Source organism: Passer montanus, unplaced genomic scaffold, assembly GCF_014805655.1.
Source record: "Passer montanus isolate IOZ18808 unplaced genomic scaffold, ASM1480565v1 scaffold60, whole genome shotgun sequence".
NCBI classification, from domain to species: domain Eukaryota; kingdom Metazoa; phylum Chordata; class Aves; order Passeriformes; family Passeridae; genus Passer; species Passer montanus.
In genome coordinates this window covers 3977686-3991313 of record NW_024371038.1, presented here as the reverse complement: position 1 = coordinate 3991313, position 13628 = coordinate 3977686, and the positions used below count along the sequence as shown (strand labels likewise).

The following is a 13628-nucleotide window of genomic DNA, read 5'->3' as shown; positions in this document are numbered from 1 at the left end:
CCGGCCGTGCCGGTGGGCGGCTGCTGGCAGCGCTGCCTGCCCAGCCGCGGCCGTGCCCCGGCAGCCGCAGCAGTGCGGGACCGCCGGCTCCGCGCGCACGCCAAGTTCTGCGGCTCCCGGTGTTCAAAAACTGCGGGAGAAGAACAGTATGCACCGGCCGCCGGGAGTGACATTTCATTCAGAAGGGTGATTTGTTTTTCTTTGAGAGTTACTGCAGGAAATATTTTTCTTTTTAAAGAGCTGAAGTATCTTAATGAGGTAACTTGAAAAATGGAACTGATCATGAGCTAGAAAACACATCCTCCTTTTTTTCTTTTTTTCTTTATTTTTTTTTTTTTTTGATAGTTTACCTGATGTCTCGGGGGTGATTGGACTGACAACAGAACTCTGCTGAGATCCCTTCTCCTCCTCTGATGTGTTCCTGCCACTGCTGAGGATTACATGCGTGGCATAAAGCAGTACAGAGCTGACACTGCTTTTCCTCCACCCAGTCTTCATTACGTGATATCTTTTCTTTAAGAGCTAAGGTAATTAAATATCAACAAAATCTACCAGGCTACAAAGGAACATTGCTTTTCCACTGCCATAAATTTCCATTAGACAGAAAGATTTGTGCTATATACTGTTTGAAAACCTTCTGCTATCTCCAAGTTTAACCTTCTTGCACAGATCTAGAACCATCAAAGCTACTGAAATATCAAATAATAAATTTCACCAAAATAAAAGGCCTCTAATGGAAAGTCAGCTGATCAGAAAGCCCTAAAGCGACATTATTCATTATTAGTGTAAAATATGGGCAAATACAAAAACATACACTGCTTCACAAGCTAATCCCAAGACTGGAGAAGAGAATTAACGTTTGGACCAAATTAGACATTCTGGATTATTATACTAAAGAAAAATAGATCCAAAATTATTGCTTCTCCAAATAGGCTGGCATTTCTTTCAATACATTTCATTTCCACATGCTCTGTAGCCATATAGAATCATGAAAACATTTCCCAACATGAAAAATTAATCAGATCACAAATATAAAGGACATTTAAACTAACCTTCTGTACCAGAAAGCGATCAGGCAGTGCTTCAGACTGACAGAAGTTATGCAAATTGGTTCCTTCTACTAGCACAATACAGCTTGAGGAAGAAAAATCCATTAGAAACAATTCAAATTCCCAAGCTGACTGCAAAATTAGAATTTGTGGCTCACTGTTCCCTTTAACAGGATTTACAGAAGGAAAAAGCCATCCCCCTCAACTCTCCAGAACAGAAGGATTTTGGTCAGTGTGGTGTTCCAGAAGTCTCCTCATCTTGAAAAAGAAAATACCCCCAAACCACAATCCTTCAGGATTTACCCGGTGTGTCTTTACTGGAACCAGCTGGTGTAAAACTGGGGTGCTGCCCTGACTGACATTGTTTCACCCAAATGCACACACAGCCAGAAGGGACAAGCATTTGGATGCTTTTTCTGGGCCTTTTATCTCTGTGTCTGTCAATGACTACCTGTTACTGGAACGCGTCATGAGCACGATTCGGATGGTTCCTGAGAGCATTAAATGAGAACATTTACTGAGCCGGCACAGCAGCCACAGCCCGGCGCGGCCGCGGCTCGGGGGGTGTTCCCGAACCCGGGCCGCTACTACCGGGCAGTGCCTCGCGTGCTTTGGCTACTCCGCTGGGCGCGACGCCGGCTCCGGGTCCTGTGGCCGCTGCCCTCAGGTCCGGACCGGGACCGGGACCCGGACCCGAACCCGGCCGCTGCGCCCCGAGCCCGAGCCCGGCGGCAGCGGGAGCGCCGGGCCCGCCCCGCCGCCCGTCGTCCCCGCGCCGCCCCTCGCTCCGGTGCCGGTGCTGAGTCACGGCCAGCTCGGGGCTGCCCGGGGCCGTAGGTGTCGCGGAGAGCCCGCCGGCCACCGCCTGAGCAGCGCCATGGGGACGGAGGGCGCCCGTGCCCTGCTGGAGCGCGCCGGCACGCTCACCCTGCAGACCGGCAACCTGCTCAACTGGGGCTGCCTCCGCAAGAAGTGCCCGGCCACCCCCGGCGAGGAGGTGAGGGGCGGGCCGGGCTTCCCTTCGCGGCGCCTCGGCGGAGGCCCGCGCTGGGGCGAGGGCCCGGGCCGGGCCGCGGGCGGCTGAGCGAGCGCCGGGCGCCGCTCCCCGGGCGGTGCGGGCGGCGGCCGCAGCGGGACCCGTTCGGCGCGGCACGGCGGGGCACGGTGCCCGCACGGCGAGGAGGGGCTTTGGCTCCCCAGCCATCCCTTGCCGCTGCCCTCGGGAGGCGCGAGATGGGAATGGCAAAACAGAGTTTCGCTTGTTATTTTCGTCCGTTCGTTGTATTCTGCCCTGTTGGGAGGTCGGGGCTCCCGTGTCCCCGGAAGCACTTTGCCCTGAGAAGGAGCGAGCCCAGCCTTCGGATCCCGGGAGTGAAGGATTAAAACACAAATTTGACTGCTGTCTGTAATGGCAAAGGGAATCCCTTACACATCTCTAGTAAGATAAAAATATGCATAGATGTGAGCTTGCATTACAGATGATGAAAATTCTCTTTCCTAGCCTGAAGTTAGTATACTTTCTTCATAGAGACAGATCTTGGGAAAAGTAGCAGTTGTCTTCTTTGAAGCAGAGAGCTGTCATTCTTTGTTAAGAAGTTGAAAAGAGCTTTTTAATTGACACCTTAAAAGTATTGCCTTTAGCGGTGTGTGTCAATACTTAGAATAGTTTTCATAAAATGTCTGGAGAGCCTGTGGCCATGTACTTCAGAACCACCATATTTGCTGTTTTGTCGGGACACAGTAATCTCAGAAAAACTATGGGTTTGGCTGATTATTGCTATGTAGTGACACTAGTGATAACCTAGAAGTTGGTTGGTTGCATATTAATCATGCACAAGTGGAAGAAAGGTGGCAGAGAGGATGATGTAACAAGAAGGAAGAATTCATCATACTCTTGTTTAGCTTTCATGTGGTCATAACCTGACCACATAACGTTTTATTTGGCCTGGTTGCTTATTAAACATTCTGTGATCTGTGTGCAATAAGGCTGGATTCTGTAACAAAGACATAGCTGTGTCCGCATGGGCACCCTTGTGTGGGCACGTTCTGGAGGGCTGTTAAGAGTGGCCAATGGGCATAACTAATAGTTAAGGTACTAAAATCCACTTGTTTACAGAGGAATCCACTGGCTTTCCAGAGTTGATGTACTTCCAAAGGCAAATAAATGGGATCATTTGCAATCAGCTTTTAACTCCTCTCTTTGGTGTAGTCAGTTCTCAGTGGCAGAATGTAAGCTAAAATTCTGGGAATTGTGAATGCCAGCGTTAGGAGATGCAGCTGTGTGTGGAAAAGCGGATCAAAGCAGTGGAATACACTGCTCTTCCCACATGGCCCGAGGGCAGGGGAGTGGCGTGCTTTGGAGTCAGAGGCGGGTGCAGAGGAGCCGCAATACAATTATGTCCTGTGACAGTCGCAAAGCAGCAGCATACAAACATTTAGTACTGTCTCACTTGCCCTCAGAAAGGAAAAGATAAAAATATAAATTGTATCAAAATAGGATTAAGAGTTATTTTATTAAAGGGTTATTGCACTTAGCTGTTTACTGGGGTGGTCAATTCTTGCCTTTTCGTTCCAGGGGTTTTTATACTGTTTTAAATGATGGAGGGAATGTATGGTATTTGCGTTCACAAAGTATTGTTCCTGTGTTATCTGATATCAGGCAGGGATGTTGACTTCTAGTTTGTGCATGGTATTAGAGCTCTCTGAGTTAGGTGTCATAGGAAACAGCTGCTTACTGGTACACAAAGTAGGTATGCACACAGTTGTAAAATACACTGTGGAAAGTGAAGCAAAGCAGCAGCTGGTGGAAGTGCTCCTACCTGTGGCAGGTGGCAGTCAGACAGTACCTGTACTTAACTCCTGGGATGGATCAGAGGGAAGCCACAGCACTGCTACAGCTGCACCACTGGTACTGTATAAAATTAGTTAGCTGATTTAATAGTTATGTCTTACTGTGTTCAAGAAAATCCATGATCAGACTCTTAGTCGAGTTTATTTTGCATCTGTGGATGAAGGAAAAATACAATGGTTTTGCTTAGGTGGGCAGTAAATGGGTAGGGATGTATGCATCTTAAAAAAAGAGAAGTAATTAATACAATGAGTATTTAGTGGTTGATGGTAAAGTCTCAGTTCTACGGTGTCATGGCACTTAAGCTCTTTTCTGACTACTTTGTAACTTAGGAATTCTGCACAAAAAAACCCACAAACCCAAAAAACCCAAACCCCACCCCATGTCTTAGTTCTTGCTTGCTTAGCATTGTACTTTCCTTTTAAGATGGCATTGGTCTGAGAATTAACCAAAGTACAGTACGTATATTATTGCTAAAACTCTGTGGAAGAGGAGAGAAAAATATGTAAGTAAACTAGTTTGAGCAAGTTTCAGCTAGAAGCTATGAAGGAAGAATCTTCTGTGGGGTTATGTCATTAGTGCAGTCTGTCCTACACATCTTTGTACTGTTGTGTTTGTGTGTGGCTGGAGCATACCCACGCTTCGCAAGTGTGGGGTAGGATCTGCAGGTTCCCCCTACAGTGAAGAAGGACTTAAAAGCATTAGTGGTTTTGCTTAGGTGGGCAGTAAATGGGTAGGGATGTGTGCATCTTAAAAAAAGGGAAGTAATTAATACAATGAGTATTTAGTGGTTGATGGTAAAGTCTCAGTTCTACGGTGTCATGGCACTTAAGCTCTTTTCTGACTACTTTGTAACTTAGGAATTCTGCACAAAAAAACCCACAAACCCAAAAAACCCAAACCCCACCCCATGTCTTAGTTCTTGCTTGCTTAGCATTGTACTTTCCTTTTAAGATGGCATTGGTCTGAGAATTAACCAAAGTACAGTACGTATATTATTGCTAAAACTCTGTGGAAGAGGAGAGAAAAATATGTAAGTAAACTAGTTTGAGCAAGTTTCAGCTAGAAGCTATGAAGGAAGAATCTTCTGTGGGGTTATGTCATTAGTGCAGTCTGTCCTACACATCTTTGTACTGTTGTGTTTGTGTGTGGCTGGAGCATACCCACGCTTCAGCATGAAAAAATGTTTTGTAGGTGCGGGACTGCATCCAGAAAACACTGACTGAGTGGAGCTCAAAGATCAGCCAAGACCAAAATCAGGTAGGAGAGGTGTTATGCATCTTATCCATGTTACATGTGAAACCAAAGACAGAGAGTTGGTTGCACTTCTAAAACTTACTACTGAATCTTGTTCCAATAAATCTAAGCAGTAATTTGTATTTTCTATATTAGGGTCATATAGGGCCTTTCATATATGTTCATTCATCACTGTCCCCTCAGTGATCAAGAAGCCTTGGGTTACTTTAGGGCCTTTCATATATGTTCATTATTTTGATGTCCCCTCAGTGATCAAGAAGCCTTGGGTTACTTATTTTGTGTCTTAGCATTTTTCTACTATTTTTGTTTCCAACTGCAGTAAGGCACTTGCTTTTTCTTTTTTGTTTTTAGCTAATTTGAAAAAAAAAAATTCTTCAGGAGCTTACTGTCTCCTCTTGACATTGCTCCTAAGTCTCATGTACTTACTACAGGAAACACTGGAAGTTCTGGAATGTTCTGTAGCTCAAGCTATAGAAAAAATAAATCCTGAAGAAAGGGATGAGTTGAAAGTATCAGGTAAGAACATAGTCAAAAATTCAGTGTCATGGAAAGGTTTCATGTGCCATCATTAATGGGATATTCATAGATGGGGTTTTTTTTCTCTCTCTTATAATTGCAGAATCAAATTACACCATTGCACACTGTTATTCTTAAACATTGGTTAAGAAAGTCTTGAATTTGTATTTCAGATTTTAAAGTGGCTCAGCATTTTTCTAGTTTTAACTTACATCACCTGAAGATATTTTAAATGTATTTTGTGAGTCTTTGACATTTTTGAAGCAAAATATTTCAGATAATACTGGAATTAAGAAATAGCATTGGAAGCACATTTATTTGCATAATCTTTCCAGGTTGAATATGATGAACTTGAAGGAGGCAGTCCAAACTAACACTAGTACATTTTGAGTCTCAGTAAGTTGTGAAGAAGTCTGTTTGTACTATTACATTTGGGGCTCTTACACAGGTTGTTACTGTAATTGCTTCATGTCTTGATGCTTTACAGCTTACTACATCATCTCACTGGATGATTTCTTGGTCTGAGACTGCACAACAACATCACAATTTAAGAGAACGGTGTCTTTATTGGGCAGTCGCCTTTCAAAAAACTGGGTTTTTTTCCAGTTTTCTAAGCAATTGGTGTATATTTAAAAAATCTTTTACCCAAAAACTCATTAATAGTGCATATAGCAAAATGGCTGTATATTAGTAATACATGGCTTCTTTAGTTATTGATTCCAGTTTGTTTGAAAATAGCAAAGCTTTTCATCGTTGGATCAAATTCTTCATCGATCAGAGACGCCGTTGACCTGGGTAAGTGTGGAACTCAAATTTAAGTTAGGATTTCTTTTTTACTCTAGAACTTAGATGAAAAAAATTCTAATGTTATTTCTAAGAGGTGTATGTAGTCACTGTCACAAGTATATCCTGTTTTCCTTTTGAGACTTAGTTAATCAAGTCTATTTGCACAGTAGCTAAGTCAGTAAACTTATTAAATGGATCACAAACTCAAATCTGATTCCTTGCTATAAGCTGGAGCAAGTTTCTATTCTTTTACACAAAACTTGTTAAAAAGGAAATAGCATGTGATGTTTTAATAGCAGTGATACAGCCATTCTTGCCAGTTCTTGTTAGATGCATTTAACATCATAAACTTTGCTACTGACTGTGTAGTCTTTCAGAGATTATTCAGGAAATAAAATAATGCTGCAAGTAGCTGGTGAAATAGTTAGGTTTTACTGAAAATGCCATACAATGTCTCTGCATAAAGTTGTGTGGGCCTTATGTAGCAGTAATTGTAAGCAGCAATGAACTTTACTATTTTGGAAGTTTGTTGGGCTTAAGGGGTGACCAAAGATGAAAGGGCCAGATACCATTATTCTCTGTTGATACCCCAGTTAATAGCTTATTTATTGTAATTTTTACCACCATTTGTCAAACATACAGTAATGGACTCCTCTTGAAGAAAATAATTGCTTTAGCTTGGTAGTTCTACTCTGTTTGCTGTGCTTAAGAGGCCTTATGACTTGCATTTTTCCTAAAGCTCAGTGAGACTCCAAGACTTGCACTTTTCTCTGGCAAATTAAGTCTCTGTGTTTGGTGTGCTTGTAGTTTAACTCCTCAGACATATAAAGTGGTTTTTCTAACCCATGTCCTGTTCTTGAGTTATAGTTCAGAGTGAAAGCTACAGATTTTAAGAAATTGAGAGTAAAGAAATAGAGACTTGTTTGTTAACAAGAGTGTCTTCAGAGAAAAATACCATTTTAACATTAAAAAGGAGGAAAAAGCTTCATGCTTTTGTTCGCTTTCTGTTGGTTTTGTTTTTTGCTTTCCCAAGACCTACAACTGAATCTTGGTCTTCAGCTGTATTCTTGAATCTTTGCTAAAAAGGTTGTGTTATTATTCTTGACCTCAGATACACTCAGAGTTTCACATGGTGAATGGAGAGCTAGCATAGTGAAGCAGGAGGTGTGGTTTTTGCTAAATTTGAAGAGTCATGCTGTTTATGTTCGTATCTGACAAAAGATTTTGCAGTGTCTGTTCTTTTTCCTCAGCATGTTCTGCTCTCGGAATTGCTCAGTTAGACTCAGTGATTATTGCCCCACCTCCTGTTGAAGATGGAACTAACCTCTCCTTGGAATATTTGCAACCTTATTGGAAAGAACTTGAAAATCTAGTTCAAAACAAAAAGATTGTTGCCATAGGTACCTCCGACCTAGATAAAACACTGTTAGAGCAGCTGTATCTGTGGGCACAGGTGAGAACCAACTTCCTACTCATAGCATTTCTTAGGACAGAGTAACTGCTTGCTTTGTTGGTTGACACAGTTACAAACTTCTGTTATAAATGTTTTTTATATAAAATATTAATTAGCCGTTATTTTCCACATTTTGTGTATGGTCATAATGTTCAGGGTGGGGGAGGCTCAAATATGACTGTTGTTTGTTCAGTGTTCTTAGGTACTGACCAGCAGCAGCTGGAAATCTCAGGTCTGTTCAGAAGCAGGTTCTTTGAAGTACTGAAGGTTTAAGGATTAAAGAACTGAAAGTTTTGGATTTTTAATACTTAGGAAGTACTCTTAAACCTTCAGATTTATTCCAGTGACTCTGAAAATGTAGCTGTTTTCACTTTAAGCTGTGTTACAAAGGGAAGGATTTTCCCTTGGAAAAATGATGTTTTAATGTTAAGTGTAAATGTAAAGAGGAAGAATAGCACAAGACTTTGGCTGTCCAGAGTGACTAGTTCATAGCACCATAAAATGGATTGAAAGGTCATTTAGTTCCAAGCCTCCTGTCATGGGCAGGGACACTTTCCAGTAGACTGCATTGCTGAAAGCCCCGTCCAACCTGGCCTTGAACACGCTCCAGGGGAAAGGCAGATCCAGTACTTTTCTGTGCCTCAGCACTCTTACATTGAAGAATTTCTTCCAAATACCTAAGCTAAAACCTGCCTTGTCAGTCTAAAGGTATTCCCTTGTCTTGTCACCATATGCGCTTGCAAAAAATCCCTCTCCAGCTCTTTTTTAGCCCCTTTAAGGTACTGGAAGAGACTCTTAGGTCTCTCTGGAGCCTTCTTTTCTCCAGGCTGCACAATCCCAGCTCTCTCAGCCTGTTCCCACAGGAGAGGTGCTCCAGGCATTTGATCATCTTTGTGACCCTCAGTGTTTTATGTACACTGAAAGAGGGCAATTGCAGGATTTAATGACCATCTGCATGGTGATCATGAATGCAGTCTATGAGGAGAAAATCAGTGGAAGAGCATCCCTTTTAACTTGATCTGAATCAAGCACTTGCCTGAAGGCATGGAAGATTGCAAATTAATATATCTCTAAAAAATTAGTGTGGATTTTTAAATTTGAAGTCTTTTTCAAACTAACATCCCTATAATATTTTTACTAGAGCGAGGGCGCTGGGGGAAATAAAACTGCTCCTGTTTCGGGAGCACAGCAGACAGAAAGGCAGAGTGCAGTGAGTTAGGATTCATCTTGCTATGGAAGCACCTGAAGTTAGATCCTACTCCTGTTTTGGGCTATGTGCTGCAAGGAATTACAGGTGTTGCAGCTGCCTACATTAATTAATCATGCAGAATTAATTAGCCTTGCTCAGACTTCAAAACAATGGTCAAAGACAAATTGTTCAAAGCAAAATTTCTGTTGTAATAGAAGGCATGAGGGAAACAGCTAAAAGTACATTAGTATTTTTTCTTATAAAAATATTTTGTTACTCAGGTGAAACCAAGTAGTAATCAGGTGAACCTAGCTTCCTGTTGTGTGATGCCACCTGATCTCACAGCATTTGCAAAAGAATGTGACATACAGCTGCTAACTCACAATGACCCCAAAGGTAAGACTTTGCCAATTAAGTTAACAGAAGACTTCTAAATGCATTTATTCAATAGAAAATCAGGAATAATCTTTTCCTGAAGTTCAAAGTTTGTTTTTTGAGGCCTGAACCAAGGATTGTAAAAGTCTCTCCTTTATAAAATATTTCTGTTAAGTTACAGCTGTTGCTTCCTCCCCCCGCCCCCACCCCTTCTTGAATTAGTCTTGCAGCCTTGGATAATTTCTTGAAATACTTCTAATCAAAGAAAATAAAATAAATAGAAGAAGAATTTGTACTATGTTTATTTCTACAAAATATGGAGTTAAATGTATTGCTAAAGGCCAGTTAATGACGAACAAAAGTGTACTTGCCTGGAACTTGTGAAATAGAAATAGAAATGTTAATGGCCAGTTGATTTTTGAGTAGTTTGGTAATATTAGATCTGTAAAATTACTGTGCTTTAAGTAGGATTCTTTCAGAGTCTTGACTTCTTAAAATAACATTATTACAAAAAGAGTTGTAAATTCCTCACTTTTTAATGCAGTGATTTATTTGCTAAATGAATGAGGAAATTGGAGCCTTTCCTTTGAGCTGTATAACTGAGTTACCAGTTCTCTGCAATATTCTGGGATATAACATTAGCTTCTCTCAAACATCATCAGTCTTCTTCACTTAAGAACACCTTAAGAGTGTTGGACACCTTAACATCTTACTGGAATAATAAAAAGTCTTAAACAATATTTAGTTAAGTCCTTCACTACATTCTTGGTCATGACTAATCATTCATGATGATACTTTTCCTTCCTTCTCCTTTCTTTCCCCTTGACCCCAAAGAAAAAAGTAAGTGAAGCATTTCTTATGAAGTATGTACTTCATAGTACCACTGTTACAATTAATTAATTTCATCAGTGCCTGAGCAGGATTTATCACTGCTCTGGCAGCATACAAGAGGAATTTCCATTCAATCTGACAATTTCCATTCAATTTCCATGTCCTCTGAAGTCCAAATGCAACTTGCATTTTAATAAATGGTATCCACTGAAAGTCATGAAATTAAGGAGAAGAGGATTTGATGGAAAACAGCACAAGTTGTGATTACTTTGTGTTGTTTGCTCAGCCTGACTTTTCTGTAATAGTCAGCTGAAGAGTATTGAGACTATTTTTGGTAAGCAGTCCCTCACCATTGTTATTTTGATGAACATTCCAGAGGAAACTAGGAGGACTTGTACATGCCTTCTTTTTTATTTTGTTTTGTGGCATTTAAGCCCATTTTTCTTAAAGCTTTCTGGGCTTATGGTTATTATGAGCCCGTTATGGGAGATACTATAAATGTTGACTTTCCAGTGACTGCAGAGGTAACTCTGAATGCTCAGTACTTTGCTGATTTCAGCCCTATGCTTTACTTGCCTCTGGTTTGTCTAACTAGCTTTTCAAATCTTTCTTTTTCTCCCACTAATGACTCTGCTGATCAACTCAATTTGATATTCCAGAGTCTCAGTTAGTTTTGTGAGAAATACTCAATGTTGCAAAAAAGCATCCTGGAGATTTATTTTGTAATATTCAGCTGGTTTTACCCTAAATGCATTCTGCAGGAGTGGATCTGAGGGGTATATGGTACTACTTAAGGACTGTGGGAAAAGGCTTTTCTTTCTAAGTGTTGCTTTTTGCAGCTGTTTACATGATACTGTTTTAAGCACAAATATCCCTTTTTAACTTCAGAATTACTTTGTGAAGCAAGTTTCCAAGAAGTTCTCCAGGAAAGCATCCCGAACATGAAAGCAAACAAGTGGATTCCTTTATGGCTTCTGCGGTATTCAGTCATTGTTAAAAGCAGAGGAATTATCAAGTCCAAAGGCTATATCATACAAGCTAAAAGAAATGCTTCTTAAAACACTGTCTTTTTTCTTTTTTTTTTTTTTTTTTTTTTTTTTTTTTGTAAAGGCTGTTTAAATTTCTTTGGGATGGGGGAACATTGCATTAACATTGCATTTTTCATAGAAAGATTTTTACAGCATTTATAATGAACTACCAAAAGTTGTAATTATTCAGTGTGAAGTCAGTAGGAGTGTCTGTAGTGTTCTAACACTATTTTTCTTAACTATTGATGGGTTCATTCAAAATATGAAATATTTTGGGGCTTTTTTTATTGAAGTTATCTACAGAGTAAGTTTAAAATAATTTTCTTTTTATGACCAGTTCACTGTAAAAATTATCATTATATTTTAGCTGCCATTAGGTAGTATGGAGAAACATATATTTTTATTTTTTAAAAAAAACAAATTTCTCTTAAATCATACTTACCTGGTGAATACACATTTCAAGCATTCAAGGACTAGCTTTTTTAGAAAATTGTCATTTTTTTAATGATACAATACCCCCAAAAATTAAGCTGTTATCTTATTACTTGATATGTATATATAGGCAAGTCAGCTGTTTAATTTGTGGGTGTGGGAAAATTGGTTTATTTTTAATAGAGTGGAAAAGACCCTTATGATTTAGAAGAAAATGCATCTTCCAAATTACTTTCTGATTGTTACTTGAATTCCTTCTGGCTTCTTTGTGCCTCGATACGCTTCATTGTTCGCACAAGTGTGATGGCATTTTTACTGTTTGAAATAGAAAATGTATTAATAGTGAATGTTTAAAATAACATTTGAAAACAAGCTATGAAGAAATCTGTTAATCAGAAATTGTGCCTGTCTCCTTCTCAACTGTGGCTTGTTTTTTTTGATACTTGTGGACTACGCAAGCAATTAGCCAAGTAGAATAGACAGTAAATGCTGATGTTGTTCATTAAAATTAATTACTTGTGTGGTTGCCTGGGAAACCTGTGCTTGAGTGCCACTCAGGAAAGGTGAAGCAAGGCTTAGCCTCAAGTTAGGTATCTTTCTGATTGGCAGCAGTTTAGCACATCGGCTTTTTAATCCCAGAGAGATTGCTGCAGCTAAGGCAAGGCTTTTGGTTAATGTAGTCCTTCTGTCAAAAAGGCCTTTTCCTTTCCTTGGCCTTTAAATGAGAGTAGATACCTAAAGTTCAGCTTGTAGTTTAGCAGGAACTTTGATACCGAGTGTCTAAAATAGTAAATTACATTTTGATTTGAGACAGGGGCATGGCCTCATCCTGGTAGTAGTCATTAACTTTGTTGTACATGTTTTGAGATTTGGACTGTAAGGGAATGAATTTTCACCAACATCTTTGAAATTCTTCATATAGGCAGCAAGTGGAATTTGAATGCCTGTAGGTAGTGTCTGGAATGTCAGCGTCCTATAATCCATTCCACTATGTTTAATGATTAAGGTTTTTAAAGGGACATTAGTCCTCAAATACCGTTTTTGTAGTGGCAAATAGCAGGAAATTTTCTTGGCTTCTTCTTTTGACAAATGAGAGAAACAGGGAATTGATACTAGTAATGCATCAATAAAAGTTTGGATTTTTTTCTCTTAATAAAAATGTAGTGGTTTCTTTTTAATGCTGGGCCAGTGTGCATCAGAGTTCAAAATCACATGAGTTTAATTTTAAACTTTCCTACTAGGTCTGTGTCGTGTGTTCATGATTTAACCACTACCTGTAAGCTCTGTCTGTATTTGGCTGATTCTGTATCTCATCAGACTTGTGTGTGTGTGCTCCATTTTTTTATATTGAAATGCTACAAAACGGGAACTCTGTTAAGCCAATGTAAAGGCTGCTCTAATGGGACGATTTATTTCCTTTCTGTAAACTACTAATAGTTTGCTTGCTGTAGAAAAGTACCTTTTAAGACGTGGCATTTCTAGAGTCACCAATAACATAACACTGCCAAATTACCACATTATCTCATTCGTTTGGTTTGCATCAAGATGGGTGAGAGGGGATTTCCTTCCTTCCTTGAAAGTTTAACTAAAATTTGAAACTCCCGTAGGCATTTTAGTGCAGCATTTTACACTTTGCCAAGCGCCGGCACCCCGCGACTGCACCGCGTCCTGGCCCGTGTCAGGGGGCCGAGCGGGACCGCCCCGGATCCTTCCTCCCGCCGCGGGGCCCGGAAGGGCGGGCGGCAGGAAGGAAGGAAGGCAGGCAGGCGGGCCGGGAGGAAGGGGCGGGCGCGGGCGCTGCAGCAGCATGGTGAACACCCGGCGGGCGGCGGCGCGGCGCCGGGAGCCGGGGCCGCGGGCAGGC

General features: G+C 40.8%; 1 protein-coding gene across 2 annotated transcripts in view; it reads left to right on the top strand.

The window, feature by feature from the left end:
• The first annotated feature begins 1795 nt into the window (after positions 1-1795).
• Positions 1796-13628, top strand: part of GCLM (glutamate-cysteine ligase modifier subunit) — a 12632-nt gene continuing 799 nt past the window's right edge. The window contains exons 1-7 of one of the 2 annotated variants that reach the window (XM_039727035.1): positions 1796-2046; positions 5092-5157; positions 5586-5670; positions 6409-6465; positions 7707-7909; positions 9380-9494; positions 11193-13276. In XM_039727035.1, coding sequence (XP_039582969.1) covers positions 1927-2046; positions 5092-5157; positions 5586-5670; positions 6409-6465; positions 7707-7909; positions 9380-9494; positions 11193-11362 — 816 coding nt within the window. In that variant the 5' untranslated portion in view covers positions 1796-1926 and the 3' untranslated portion in view covers positions 11363-13276. Of the gene's footprint in view, positions 2047-5091; positions 5158-5585; positions 5671-6408; positions 6466-7706; positions 7910-9379; positions 9495-11192; positions 13277-13628 lie in introns of those variants that run through there. The other variant, XM_039727036.1, reaches the window with a different exon arrangement.